General features: G+C 33.2%; 1 protein-coding gene across 10 annotated transcripts in view; it reads right to left on the reverse strand.

Annotated features, from left to right (window-relative positions):
• Nucleotides 1-4,272: 4,272 nt before the first annotated feature.
• LOC138321709 (zinc finger transcription factor lin-29-like) overlaps nucleotides 4,273-15,656 on the reverse strand; it is a 229,994-nt gene continuing 218,610 nt past the window's right edge. For 9 of the 10 annotated variants that reach the window (XM_069265625.1, XM_069265614.1, XM_069265632.1 and 6 more), the window contains one exon: nucleotides 4,273-13,174. In XM_069265625.1, the coding sequence (XP_069121726.1) occupies nucleotides 12,203-13,174 (972 nt within the window). In that variant the 3' untranslated portion in view covers nucleotides 4,273-12,202. The remainder of the gene's footprint in view (nucleotides 13,175-15,656) is intronic. The other variant, XR_011208352.1, reaches the window with a different exon arrangement.

Raw genomic sequence — 15,656 nt, forward strand, 5'->3', positions numbered from 1 at the left:
ACTTACATATTGTACAGACAAATACGCTACAGAGTTTGCATATGAAGACTTACATTTTGTACAAACAAATACGGTATGAAGTATCTCTGTTAAGACTTACATATTGTACAAACAAATACGGTACAGAGTCTGTCTGTGAAGACTTACATTTTTTACAAACAAATACGGTACGGAGTCTGTCTGTGAAGACTTACATATTGTACAGACAAATACGGTACGGAGTCTGTCTGTGAAGACTTACATATTGTACAGACAAATACGCTACAGAGTTTGTCTGTGAAGACTTACATTTTGTACAAACAAATACGGTTTGGAGTCTGTCTGTTAAGACTTACATATTGTACAAACAAATACGGTATGGAGTTTGTCTGTGAAGACTTACATTTTGTACTAACAAATACGCTACAGAGTTTGTCTGTGAAAGCTTACATATTGTACAAACAAATACGGTACAGAGTTTGTCTGTGAAGACTTACATATTGTACAAACAAATACGGTATGAAGTATCTCTGTGAAGACTTACATATTGTACTAACAAATACGCTACAGAGTTTGTCTGTGAAGACTAACACATTGTACAAACAAATACGGTACGGAGTCTGTCTGTGAAGACTGACATATTGTACAAACAAATACGGTACGGAGTCTGTCTGTGAAGACTTACATATTGTACAAACAAATACGGTACGGAGTCTGTCTGTGAAGACTTACATATTGTACAAACAAATACGGTACGGAGTATGTCTGTGAAGACTTACATATTGTACAAACAAATACGGTACGGAGTCTGTCTGTGAAGACTTACATATTGTACTAACAAATACGGTACGGAGTCTGTCTGTGAAGACTTACATATTGTACAAACAAATACGGTACAGAGTTTGTCTGTGAAAGCTTACATATTGTACAAACAAATACGGTACAGAGTTTGTCTGTGAAGACTTACATATTGTATTAACAAATACGGTACGGGTATCTCTGTGAAGACTTACAATGGTTTCTGTGAAGACTTACATATTGTAAAACAAATACGGTACGGGTTCTCTGTGAAGACTTACATATTGTACAAACAAATACAACAATGTCTTTACAATGTACAACAATACGGTACGGAGTCTGTCTGTGAAGACTTACATATTGTACAAACAAATACGGTACACGGAGTCTTTCTGTGAAGACTTACATATTGTACTAACAAAAACGGTACGGAGTCTGTCTGTGAAGACTTACATATTGTACAAACAAATACTCTACAGAGTTTGTCTGTTAAGACTAACATATTGTACAAACAAATACGCTATAGAGTTTGTCTGTGAAGACTTACATATTGTACTAACAAATACGCTACAGAGTTTTTCTGTGAAGGCTACGGAGTCTGTCTGTGAAGACTTACATATTGTACAAACAAATACGGTACGGAGTCTGTCTGTGAAGACTTACATTTTGTACAAACAAATACGGTACGGAGTACGTCTGTGAAGACTTACATATTGTACAAACAAATGCGCTACAGAGTTTGTCTGTGAAAGCTTACATATTGTACAAACAAATACGGTATGAAGTATCTCTGTGAAGACTTACATATTGTACTAACAAATACGCTACAGAGTTTGTCTGTGAAAGCTTACATATTGTACAAACAAATACGGTACAGAGTTTGTCTGTGAAGACTTACATATTGTACAAACATATACGGTATGGAGTATCTCTGTGAAGACTTACATATTGTACTAACAAATACGCTACAGAGTTTGTCTGTGAAAGCTTACATATTGTACAAACAAATACGGTACAGAGTTTGTCTGTGAAGACTTACATATTGTACAAACATATACGGTATGGAGTATCTCTGTGAAGACTTACATATTGTACTAACAAATACGCTACAGAGTTTGTCTGTGAAGACTTACATATTGTACAAACAAATACGGTACGGAGTCTGTCTGTGAAGACTTACACATTGTACAAACTCTACATTATTGATGATTTTGTGTATCGCTTATTATAACCTTTCTGACAGTGGTTTATTAAACACCATATTACACAAGGTTATTCAAAATACCACCCTCCTGACGTAGAGGCACAAGATTTATTTGATATATTTAGGCGTTATGGAAAATCACCTAAGAACTGAATAAAACTGATAGAAATGAAGTCATAAACATTTATTGAGAATATGTTTTGTATGATTATGTTTTCTATGCTTCAGTAAAGTCAATCATGTTTTCGTCTTGGATGAAACATGAGTATATAAAGGTCACACCACTGAGAACTGAGAGATAAACGGAGCACGTAGGTGTGTAAGATATATCCCTGCAGCATCTAGTAGACAGGGGGACAGGAAAACGTCATCAGCAAGGTAAGAACCAACCTCGAGTGATCATATAGGAATAGTATCACAAAGACTCTCTAAGATTTTTTTTTATATATAACTTGTTCCTTTGTGTGGATGTTTAACGCAATTTAGATTTGGGAGTGTTTAGTGCCTTCCGTTTTGAAAGAAAACCACAATTTTAGGTAAAATGCTGTGATAAATATAGCTTTGGCTTTCAGTCGATTTTTCAAACATTGATATTTATTGTTTTCATGCACCACGCTAGTCTGAACTCATTACACGGCCTAGAGTAGTATTATATAACAACAGGGATGTGTGGAGGATATTTCATGAAACGGAACGAGCTGATCGAACATGATTTGATTCAAAATATAATCAACATTAAACAAAGACAATCGAAACTTTCATTGTTTTTAGATTTCCTTTCAATGTCTAATCAAAATCGGTATCCATATTTATTAAGGATATCTATTTACGTTTCCTATCTGCTCAGTGTTCTTGGTCACAAATTCAGAGTTATCTGCTCTTGTGATGACATTATATCGTTAATAATCTTTATATGTATATATGTTACTCGTTATTCTAGAGTTATCGGCTTTTGTGATGACATTATATCGTTAATAATCTTTATACATGTATGTATATATGTTACTCGTTATTCTAGAATTATCTGCTCTTGTGATGGCATTTTAGTTAAGTATCTTATATGTAACTACGGGGTATGTATAATACTCATTATTCTTTAATTACAAGGCAATACATAACGATGCTCCACCGCCGACATAGCATCAACGATACTCAACACTTAAAGATGCTCCACTGCTGACAGAGCATAATTAGTGTTTAATCGTGTATATATATGCCTAATTAACACAAAAATAACAGAAAATAATTCATTTCGCCTTTGGTGCATGCGCAATCATTACTTCATCTATATAAGATATAGTGCCACGGATTTTTTTCGGGATGCAATTAATTATTTTTTTATATTTTTAACTTGAAGTAAAATTAGAAGCTCAAACTTTTCAATGGTGGTAATGGTGTAAAGTAAGTAACTTTTGTAACTGAAGAAAAATACTAAATCGTCTGCTCCTGTTTTTGATAGTGACAAAATACCATTTGTCACTGGTGGAGTATCATGTATATATATATATTTATATATATATGTGTGTCTTATCAACACAAAAATAATATAAAATAGTTTTGCTTTTGGTGCATGCGCGACCAGCATGTTAATCCATATATGAGGTAATGCCACGGTTTTTTTTTTCGGGATGCAAATAATTTTAATTGATATTTTTATCTTGATCTTTAATTAGAAGCTCAAGCTTTTCAATGGTGGTAATGGTGTAAAGTAATTTTGTAATTCTCAGGTTGTAAAAACATTGACAGCTTCATATTAGTGACATCGATGCCTACAGTCAGTGGCCGTAATACAGTATGTAAGCGATTAACTATAGCGATTAACTATATATTCTTAGTAATTTCATTAAAAAAAACTCCTCTCCTGAACTCAATTGCAAACGTAAAAACTTCAAAGTTGACAACATAAAAGCATTTTACCTAGCGCTTATTTTGAAACATTGAACATGTTCTTTCATTGCAATGTCTGAGTTGTAAGCGATTATACCAAACAATCTTTGATGACCCCGCCATTTCCTTCTTTGTCTATAGTAACATGGCGTCATGAAAATTACATGTCTACAATTAAGATTGATTTCTCGATAAATGTGGCATGGAAACTATTTTAGACAGTACATACAATTTATTTACGATTGAATGCAAAACGACTTTAAGAATAACATTTAAAATGTGTGAAATTACTAATAATATATAGCAAAATGTTCACTGTATTATGGCAACTGACTGTATATAACCAGCCCGGTATACATATTAAACTTGATTATACACAATATGTCAAGACAGACAAGAAGATCTTTCATTACTATTTCAAACATTTTATTGTCTTATAACAAAAGCACTGTTACACTACATACGACACAAGACCATTGAAATCTAGCCACCATCGGGATATAATGTAGATACGATACACTACACACGAATTGATCAAGACGCTTAGCTTAAATGGAAAAATGGTATTTTAGAGTTGCTAAAATTGCAACTTTTATTTAAAAAAGATAATGAAAAAGGCAATGACGCTACCTTTATTAGTCACACCTGAAATCCACCTAGTAAAAACATCTCCAGCACAGTACGTATCTACCGTAAATTGTTTGATAGGATTTTTTTTGTTATGTTAGATTTGGTACATTTGCCTTTTATCATGTTTCGCATGAATATGCACTGTTCTTTGAATCATCATTCTTAATTTTGTCAATGTGAACAAAATCAGCTTCATTAAGAGTATGTGATTCCTTTTGCTAGTGATATTCTTTTCCTAATTTTATAAATTCTGGAGCAGGATACCTTGTTGTGAGGATATTGCGAGTTTGCCATCAGTGTAAAGGTAGACCTTGATCAGACAGAGTTAAACTATGAATCTGTATTAACCTGTATGTCGTTATCCTATTTGATGATTTCTTGTTACAAAATTAAACTGACGAAAACTTTATTAACAGAGCTAATTGATACGTCGCCAAATTCTTGGGTCTTAATGAGACTGCAGTTTTTCTTCAGGATTATAATCAGGACCTAAATGATTCGAATTAGAATTATAATCAGGGCTTACATGAGTATGCAATTAGGATTATAATCAGAGCCTAAATGAGTCTGCAATTCGGATTAAAATCAGGGCCTAAATAAGTCTGAAATTCGGATTATAGTGAGTGTCTAGATGAGTCTGTAATTAGGATTGTAACCAGGGCCTAAATACGTCTGCAAGTAGGATTGTAATCAAGGCCTAAATGAGTCATTATTAGTATTGTAATCAGGGCCTAGATGAGTCATTATTAGTATTGTAATCAGGGCCTAGATGAGTGTGTAATTAGGATGATAATCAGGGCTTCAATGAATCTGCAATTCGGATTATAATCAGGGCCTAAATAAGTCTGAAATTCGGATTATAGTCAGTGTCTAGATGAGTCTGTAATTAGGATTGTAACCAGGGCCTAGATAAGTCTGTAACTAGGATTGAAATCAGGGCCTAAATGAGTCTGTTATTAGTATTGTAATCTGGGCCTATATGAGTTTGTAATTAGGATTATAATCAGGGCCTAAATGAGTTTGTAATTAGGATTATAATCAAAACCTAGATGAGCCTGTAATTAGGATTGTAATCAGGGCCTTGATGAGTCATTATTAGTATTGTAATCAGGGCCGAAATGAGTTTGTAATAAGAATTGTAATCTGGGCCTAAATGAGTCTGTAATTAGAATTGTAATCTGGGCCTAAATGTGTGTGTAATTAGGATTATAATCAGGGCCTAAATACGTCTGCAAGTAGGATTGTAATATGGGCCTAAATGTGTGTGTAATTAGGATTGTAATCGGGGCCTAGATAAGGGTAATTCGGATTGTAATCAGAGAAAACGTTTGTTATAAGTATGCATGCTTCATAGTGATATGTAAAGACGGATTTTTTTCTTCACGGAAAAGCAGGTATGCTGTATGTCATGATCAGTTTATAGAGATTTGCTTTCAGAAAGATTTGTCATTTTAAGTAAATACTGATAGATGTAACACAAGAAAAACTTTCATACAAACACCAACACTTTCCTGGTCAACATGTCCAGTGCTGGTTTTAACCGTTGTCAATGAGGATTGGATGTCACTTTACACAACAGTTTTCGTATACTTCATCAGCATTATGTGATTATGTCATTTTATATAGAACTTGCTGGTGTAGGCCCTGTGCTAGAAATGTTAGACATACACAGTCATCTTTGATTAGTCACGCACTGATGTAAGAATGTGTATGAATATATTTTTATGATATACGTAGGTGTGCTGCGAGATGTTTAAGGTGGAGCAGGATTAGGACTATTATTAGATATATATTTTATATGTATTCCATGGAAAAGCACCAATAAAGTAGATATTTAGTCACCCTTACTGCCAACCTGCAGCATTACGAGTGAATTGGACATTCATAAGATACATTTGAATTAAAAACACATTCGAGACTAGATCATAGCCTTCATTTTTGCATCAACTTTAGACATCCTTATTTTGCTATAAAATTGAACAAAATCGATTGTTTAGCCTCAGCCATATAGAATAGAATAAGAGGGTGAAAGATGTAGATATATGCATATATACTAAATAGATGTAATTTGTATACAGAGGGAACATACACAGATAAGAGCTTCAAAGGATTACTATTTAGACAACTCGAGCAGAACGACTTCCATTTTGAAACAGGCAACGATTAAAGGGAGATAACTCTAATTTCCAAAAAGGGGAAGAATGAAACAAGTTATGATGAATGCAAAACACATGAAATATGGCGCATGACCGTTCGAACTAATCATATTATATTTGATGTAAAATGTGAAACATGGGAGTAACTTAAACTCAAGGGAGATAAATCTGTTTAGCACTGAAACAAAAGTCTGTCTCGTCACACGACACTGAAATTGTATACTTAAAACAAACAGGCTTAAGTTGACACTAATAATAATATAATAATAATTGAATACATCTCGCACACGTTTCATCATTACCCTGTAATCGTACATAGCACATCCATCACCAGTGTTCCACACCTTTGTTACGTATCAGGTACACAACCATCTCATTCGCGCGTTCGATAGACGTGACAGAAACAATTCTGGCTCCAGGATCATGATTTATTTGTTGCTTTAACCAATCAAAAATGGCGTAACTTTTCATAACGTCGTCTGTGATTGGCCAAGTGAAGAGTAAGATTGTTTTAGACATAAGCCTTTTCCGTGATTCTGGAGCCTAATCAGAACCAATGTCAATCAAGAAATCGTATATATACACTCCTTTTAAGGAAAGTGATTTTTTTTATATTTTTTTATCTTATAATTTTTGTTGATGATGCGATCGAGTTTTATAGTCACTCCAGACATGATGATTGTATGTACATAACAATGGGACGTGACTCACACAAGTTACACACAGGTAAAGTGTTCAATTATAAAATACATCGCCTAGAACATACCGATAAGAAAACGGCTAAAAACCAATGCAAAATAAAATGAGTAAATTAACATATATCAATTAAGATAAAAACTACATTTGAAAATAGTTCTAACGAGATTGTTGGATATTTAATCAACATGTTTTTTTCCATGAAGTAAAACATTTTTATTCTTGTGTTAAAACCATCCATAGTTTTTTGTTATCAATGAAGACATAAATAAAGCACTATTGAATCTTTGGTTAGACCTAGAGAGGACGCCACTGCCAAATATCGATAGTGTATGGTGCAATATTAGTGTTTTCAATGAGAGAAATTCAAACATAAACATCCATAATATCAACAAGGAGCACATTGCAATATATAGATTTCTGATAATTATATCAAGAATTAGTGTGAATTAATCCACGCACCTTGTGAAATTTACAACTACAGAAAATAAACTTGTGACCTGACTCACGCTTGTAACCACGCTAACAGGGAACCTGGCAGAACTAAACTTCTGGACAGTGTTTACACTTACTCTAGATACCAAACAATATATAATTACAGAACCACATATATACGGTAAGTAAAGATGAGTATAGCTGTCACTGTTTTATGATCACTCAAAGCAATTTAAGATGGTATATACTTTTTGTTCAAACATTAACAATTGATATTATATATTAATCACATTCACGGGTCAAACAAGTATTCGATGCATGATGTATAAAGTTTAACTGGTTGTATGTCTCAATGGCGAGGGTGGTCATCCAAACTAGTATTAAAACAACATTGCCGTAGTTTTAAAAAAATCAGATGAAACATATCTGTAGTGATTAGAAGTCCATTAAAAGAATGAAAATAAAATAAAAACTGAATCGATTACGGTTTTAAATTGGCACTGCCTCAAAACCATATGATCAAAATTTATTTGATTAACAATAATGAAATCAAGTTTCTTTTTCAATAAAAAAAATCTACATTTTTTCAAATCAAAAATACAATGTCGTATTAGAATAGAAGTTTTTAGAAGCCTGCGATTTGTCTGAAGACTTCCTTTGGATTCTCTGTTTAAGAACTTCAGAAGCAGTGTTCCAATGTAAAATGATATTTGAAAATCATTTTTAAGATCGCCATTGAGCACAGATAACCAGTTACCTTTAGTTTAACAATAGTACATATATAATTATCTGTTTATATATACAGTGGTACGTTATATAGGATTTAACACAGATTTTTACACCGTATGCTCCTCTAACAAGTGTGTGAGCAAGTCTTTTATAATACATCAACTAATAAGGACATACATACATATATATAGATATATATATATTATTACAGTATACAATCGTTGATTACTGCATTTCACTTAAAATCCACAAAACAATGAAGTTCACAATATCGGCAATGTGGGATATATTGCTACCTCACACTACCCTTGAAAGGGTTCATATCACATCTAGTTTTTATCCTCAGAATCTGTAGTCAGTGTTATATGACGTTCCATTACAGTTGTGATGATAGATATATTCGGTAATATTAAGTGAAGTACAGCAATAGTTCGTACAATCTCACACTTTAAAGGACAGAACAAAAACAATGTAAGTCACCTATTAATTTCAATCATCAACCAAACTTTTGTCAAATAACCAATCATAGAACGATTGTTATAATGGAACTTTGATATTTTTCTAACATATTCTCATAATAATCACAACAATTCAGGCCATGAAAATATAATATGGAGGATTTTAACTTTTAACTTTTAAAAAGGAGAATCGAAATTCAGTTTGATTGAGAAAAGGTAGCAAACCAATAAATTTTGTAACGTTAAAACCAAAATACTTTTACATGCAGTTAGAAATCTCATACATTTGGTTGGTGGTTGATCATAGGGACAGGTCTAAAACTACAAAAAAGTTCTTTCCTGTTGCCTGGAGCCCTAATTACTCTTTCTGCTTACAGCTTTTCATCTTTGAAAGAATAACTATTCTATCAAAAAGTTTATACTAAAATATTTAAATGAAATCAAAATTTTATACTTATGATTATTTTTGAAAAGGTTCTGTGCATTATGGGTTGCTAGGCAACAAGGAAAGGAACTTTCCAACATCCTAATACATGATATGTTTTCCCAAGACTAATTTAGCACCTTTGGTACAATGATTTTATGCAAGATTTCTTAAACCAAAAACTTGCTATTCGTCTGCCTATACAGAAATGGATATATATCATGTTTATAACATTCTAAATATGGAAATCTTAATATACAGATGAATTTTATTCACAGTAACATCAAAATGATTTATGTATATATATATATATATAAATCCATGAGGGGCTAATCTTATAACTTATTCAGTTATGAGTAAGACGACAGAAAAACCTCCAGTATCCTAGTTTAAAGTTGCCCTATGTATGTATTCCTATATAAAGTAGAAAAGCTGTTGTCGTGCTGACAACGATGGGTTTTTTGGTGTAGGGAAGATATACAAATTTGCAGATACAGGTACTATTAACTTTTAAAATAAATTAAATATAAACAGTGTCAAGACTCTCTAAATTACATTTTTGTATATCTCTTCAGCATTTTTGTTTGGGTGTTTTAGAAAAGAAGTATTGACAATCCAAAATGAAAAAAACCCACATACGGTACGGTTTAGTAAACAATACCAATCCCATGTAGTGTTGTCGAATAGTATAAACGAAACTATTTTAGTGGTAATTCATATTTCGCCATATACCAATGACTTAATTATTAATGAGTTAAACTTTCCTTTTATCATGCTAGGATAGTTGGAGTTAATCACCCATTTCAGTATATTCAGTCCTTTACAAATTTTTTGCATGTAACATTTACACTATGTAAACATTGTGAAAACTGTTTTTACAAATAAAAAAAAACCCAAAACATTTTTTTTTACAATATCACACAATGTTAATTTGAGTTTACACTGTTTAAAAATAAGATACTGGAAGTTTCTTTTTCTTTTATTAGATGATTCTAATAACATTCATAATTGTATATACATGTATATATTTGAATTAATGGACAAAGCCAAAGTACATCAAGAGAATGAAATGTTCATAACAAAACATTAATAATTAAAATGACAATAATGATGAACAATAACTTCAGTTTTTTCTGAGCAAAGGAGTCAACACAGTGCACGCTGTGATACCGTGTCACCTACAGACAACCAATCAGAAGCCGTCACCATCGATTGTGCTGTACGTTATATTTAAAAAAAAGTGCATTAAGTCCTAATTAATTACAGATAGATATAGAAATATCTACTCTAATAAACCTCGCCCCAGTTTTAAACTAAGATATTTTTTGTCAAATCACCAATACACAATCATTACAAATACCTATTTGAGTGTTCAAACTAAAAAACGTTAGTCCCAAATATTCACTTATTTTAGTGATTGAGTAACCAGTTAAACAACATATATTATACGATTTCGAACAATTTATAAAAAGTGGTGAATAAACTGACATTTTGAGCTTTTATAAAAATCAAAACAAATGTTTAGTGAATCATGCCATTCTTTTGTATTTTTATCATGCTTTCATCATAAAGATATCGTTCATGACCAGGGGTACCAATCGTTCTTTTTACAAATGAAATATGGATTCCAGTTATACTTCTCATTTTGAGAAAAACCAAACCTTTCCTATCTTGTTTAAGTTGTTTGGTTCGATGTATGGTACTAGAAACATGAAATAATTTGGGAAAATAACAGATAAAGTAAGAACTCTTAATATGAGAGTTTGAGCATTGGTTTCGATTGCAGTTTTGCATATTCTTCTTGTTTATTTTCAAATTTTATATCCCTTTAATCAGCAACCCAGTGCAACAGCCCATGGCCTTTCGAGGAATGTAGTTAAAGCAATAAAAAACCTCAGTGATGCCATTCTTCAACAGTCACTTTAAGGCATTATAAATGATTGTTTTTCAAATACTTAGTGTTTGATTTATTCATTTGCTAATTATCAGATAACTGAAAAACACACTGATGACAATATAATCCATACAACAGTTTTGTATGTATGTTTCATTTGTACATAATGCATGAACTCTCTGATCAAAAATTTATATCATTTGTAAAAAAATTCACAATTAATTATTGAGCATATTCCATAACAATACATGAATTATCAATATATATATATATTATATACTACTCACTACAGTACATACTAGAATTGTACATTATATGTTAAATCCAGTATCATGTTGTGTACATATACGAATATAATATAATCTTTGCCCTACAATTCTAAAAAAGAAAAACCACACAACCCAATGACATCTCCTTTGAGGACAAAGGAAAAAAAAGAACTGAAACAAAGTCTTCTGGACTCTATGAGAAACAATTAAGACTAGGGTCGGCCATATTTAGAGTCCATTTTTCTATTCCACGGAATAAACTGGCCAGAAGTGGTCAGAAATGGACATATGCAAAAATAACAGGATGAAAAAAAGAAACACAAAACGACCCATTTCATGGTACAAAATCATAAGAGTAAATTAGATTTTTTTTTACAATTTTCTTGTTTGTGTGTTGAACTTCACATCACATTTAAATTAGCATATTTAATATCATTCCATTGAACTTTGACCTAGACATGCCAACCTCTATGTAATTGTAAAAAATGTAACAAATCAATGATAATATCATTCAATAGAACTTTGACCTTTAAATGAACTCTCACAGAAATTCAATGATAATATCATTTTATCGAACATGACCTTTACAACCCTTAGAGTAACGATGTATGACAATATCACGTTGACATACGCTTCAACATTATCAAGTGAGTCTAGCTCCACCGCCGGAACATGTTGGGCTGAATGATGGCATTTGTTGAGAAGCGTAGTTCTTTATATGCTGCAGACTCAATAGGCTGTTGGCCAGCATGCTGTCGTGGCGGGTCATAGTTGCATTCAGATTTCGCTCCTGAGCATCCGCTTTGCGGAAACCGCTCAGGGGGTCATATGGAAAGTAGCTACGGGAGGCCATAGAAGAAATATGGGGTAGAGAGGGGCTTAGAGAATTGCTTGGCAATCCAGACCCATAATGGTAGTTAGAGTTAGTTGTGCTCATTGGGACGTTTCCCCCAAACTGTGGAATAGGCATGAATGCTGACGATCCCTTCCCACACGGAGTTACACCACCATCTTGAGATCGGTCCGGAAGCCTGTTTACGCTGAAATCCTGTCCATTGGAATGATCGTTTGGTTCTTGCTTGATTGGTCGCGGTGGAACAAGCTTGTTCATGTTCATATTGTCCTGCGAGTGTTTTGCCATGTGACGAGTCAAGTACGTCTCCTGTGTGTACGACTTACCACATATCCTACAAATGTGAGTCTTCAAGTGTTTGGTCTCCGAATGTTTTGGTATGTGATCACGAAGACCTTGCTCGTCAGCGTAGCACTTGTAACAAGAGTTACATCTGAACGGCTTGTCTGTCATATGCGAACGTGAATGCGACTGGAGATTGGAGAGTTGCGAAAAGGCCTTACCGCATCCGGGGTGCATACACTTGTACGGCTTTTCACCTGTGTGGGTGCGTATGTGCTGCTGGAGATGAGACAATTGCGTGAATTTGCGCTCGCAGATCTCGCATTTGTACGGACGAATTCCCGCGTGGATTCTGTTGTGTTGCGACAGATAGGAGGAATTGGCAAAGCATTTCTGGCAAACAGGGCAGTGATACGGCTTAGGGTCCTGTTTGTGGATTTGTTGGGAGTGAATTAACATATCCGACTTCGTCGTAAACACCTGCAAAAAAACCAACAACAATGAGTGATACCAATAGATTCTACATAAGGTCCGAGTATGTAACCATCACTTTCAAGAAAATGGCTTTTGTACATTTTCATCACTGAATGCTTAAGGTTTTTGCAAAGGGGAAAATAAACATTTAAATAAATGATTTAGACCAAAATACTTTGGGGAGATAATCAAGATGGGGATAGACTAAATATTAATGTTAAAAAAGTTTAGGTCTTAAATAAATCAAGGATATAGTTTATGCTCAAACATGCAATTTCAAATGACGTCAATTTTTGTCAATTTATTTTCAATGGTGTACTACTAGTTGTCATGGAAACGTCATATTATCCTCTATTGGTTAGGCAACAATACTTTTTTTATATATTTAAATTTTTTTCCCCATGAAATCATGAATAGAGTCGTAATCAACCGGGAGTTGTATCCCCTTGTTCATATTTGTAGACCAGTCTACCTTGGACAACCTAGCTGGAGTTGAAATAATATTATGATGATTATAGTGGCCAATATTCAGCAATATTTAATTGTGAAATTGAAATATGCTGAGAAGTAGTGATACATATTACTAATTAGTCATACTAAAGAGAGAGAGAAAACATTAATTGGATTTATAATGGATTAGCTATTTGCCAATCTGTGGATTGTGTTAAAACAATTTAAGAAGGCATAGTAGTAGTTCCTTCCTATAATTTCATGCTTCGTCTTTTATCATTTTTACACATTAAACGACAAAGTGTAGTTAACGTTATATGAAATTTGTGAGTAAAGACATCAGGTATACAGACTACATAGTAACAGAAACCAGTAACAGGTGTGCAAAAACACTTTAATTTTTGAAGAAAAACAACTTGTATACCTCTCAAACATTCTAATTTAAAATAAGAACTAAAACCTACCAATATATACTTGTTACATTACATTGAAGTGTGTCCCAGCTGTGGAAATTGAGCTAATTGTAGAACTTTATCATAGAATGGCTCTCAGCAGGATTATGTAATCAAGAGCAGAACAGCTACTCCGAAGTTCTTATCTCGGAGGTTTTTTGCCACCCAGGTTTAGCCTTGGGCGGTTATCTCTTCAGTAAGGATCGGATAAATATTCATCCCTCTTGAATCAACAGTGATGAGCAGTGTAGCTCATACATGCTTCTTGTTAGATCAAAAATCTTTTTATAAAATATATTATCTCTATCTGAGTCATAGATTTTATTTTGACCTATTACTGGTAGGATTTCTTTTGACTGCAACGTGAAAAAAACACAACAGATTTTTTGGAGCAATACGACTTGAGTACTAATGGAAATATTTGGTTGTATAGACACCGGATTGTGTAACATCGGTGGCCCAGGCCCCAGCATGTTGTCAAAAACTGTCTAGGTTTTGTAGCAAAAACCATATGGCTGTGATTACTAATGATAAAAAAGCTCGGCAGTAGGATCTACCCATAAACATGTAGGTCTTCACAGAGGGAATATTTCTATTCCCTCTGCCAACAATTACATAATTCTGTCGTCTGTCAATCAAACTTTTGAGGCTGAGACAAGGTCAAGTAGTTTCACAGTTGTCAGTCTCGTAACTCCCATTACGCCTATCAATGACAGTTCATACGGACGTTCTACTTCCATTATTTTCTTCCTCTGTTAAATGAAAAAAAAACCCAACATTTTTCTCTCCCTCCTCAAGGAAATTTTACTTCTGGTTAATACATAAAAAACTACATAACATCTTGGCAGTTTGACTCCCGTTGATTACATGGTGATAAATAATAGCTATTTGTTCTGGGTAAGTGAAAAAATGCGACTGATGTGGACTCTCGAGGAATTCCAGTTATAAACGATGTTTTCATTACGTTACGTTACATGAGACACAACAACGAAATCCTATATACCGACGTCTTACATATCCGTAAATTAATTACAATTTAGATTAAAACATTTCTCACAATTTATTGAATACACTTATGAATGAAAAACGATGATATGAAGTTTAAAGTAAATAATTATGAAAAAAATAACGAGCTTAAGCTTATTTAATGAAAACCTGTTTGACAAGAAAATGTCCATAAGCTCGAGTCCCATCTGTTGTCAGTAAACACTACAAGAAAATGTCTCCCTCTCGCTTCCATCTGTCTGTTATCATTAAAAAATAACGACGTTTCTCAAAATAGATTTCTTCAAAATAATGTTTTAGTAAAAATATTTTAATGCATATTTTGAAGTTTTTTCTTTTTCTTATTCTTTTTTAAGGAATTGGGGACTGGGTTGGAATTCACTCTTGCAATTAACACATGTAATATTAAAAACAGAAATAAACAGTTTATCTTTTAAACTTTAGAAATAATATCAAGTTTACTTTAAATACAAAATGTATGATGATTGAATATTACTAGATGAGTATGAATAAAAAAAAATCCCTGAAAGTGTTTGAAAGGGGAAAAAACAAATAATGATTTAAGAATGCAATATTTCTAT

This window comes from Argopecten irradians, chromosome 1 (assembly GCF_041381155.1).
Source record: "Argopecten irradians isolate NY chromosome 1, Ai_NY, whole genome shotgun sequence".
In the NCBI taxonomy this organism is placed as follows: Eukaryota; Metazoa; Mollusca; class Bivalvia; order Pectinida; family Pectinidae; genus Argopecten; species Argopecten irradians.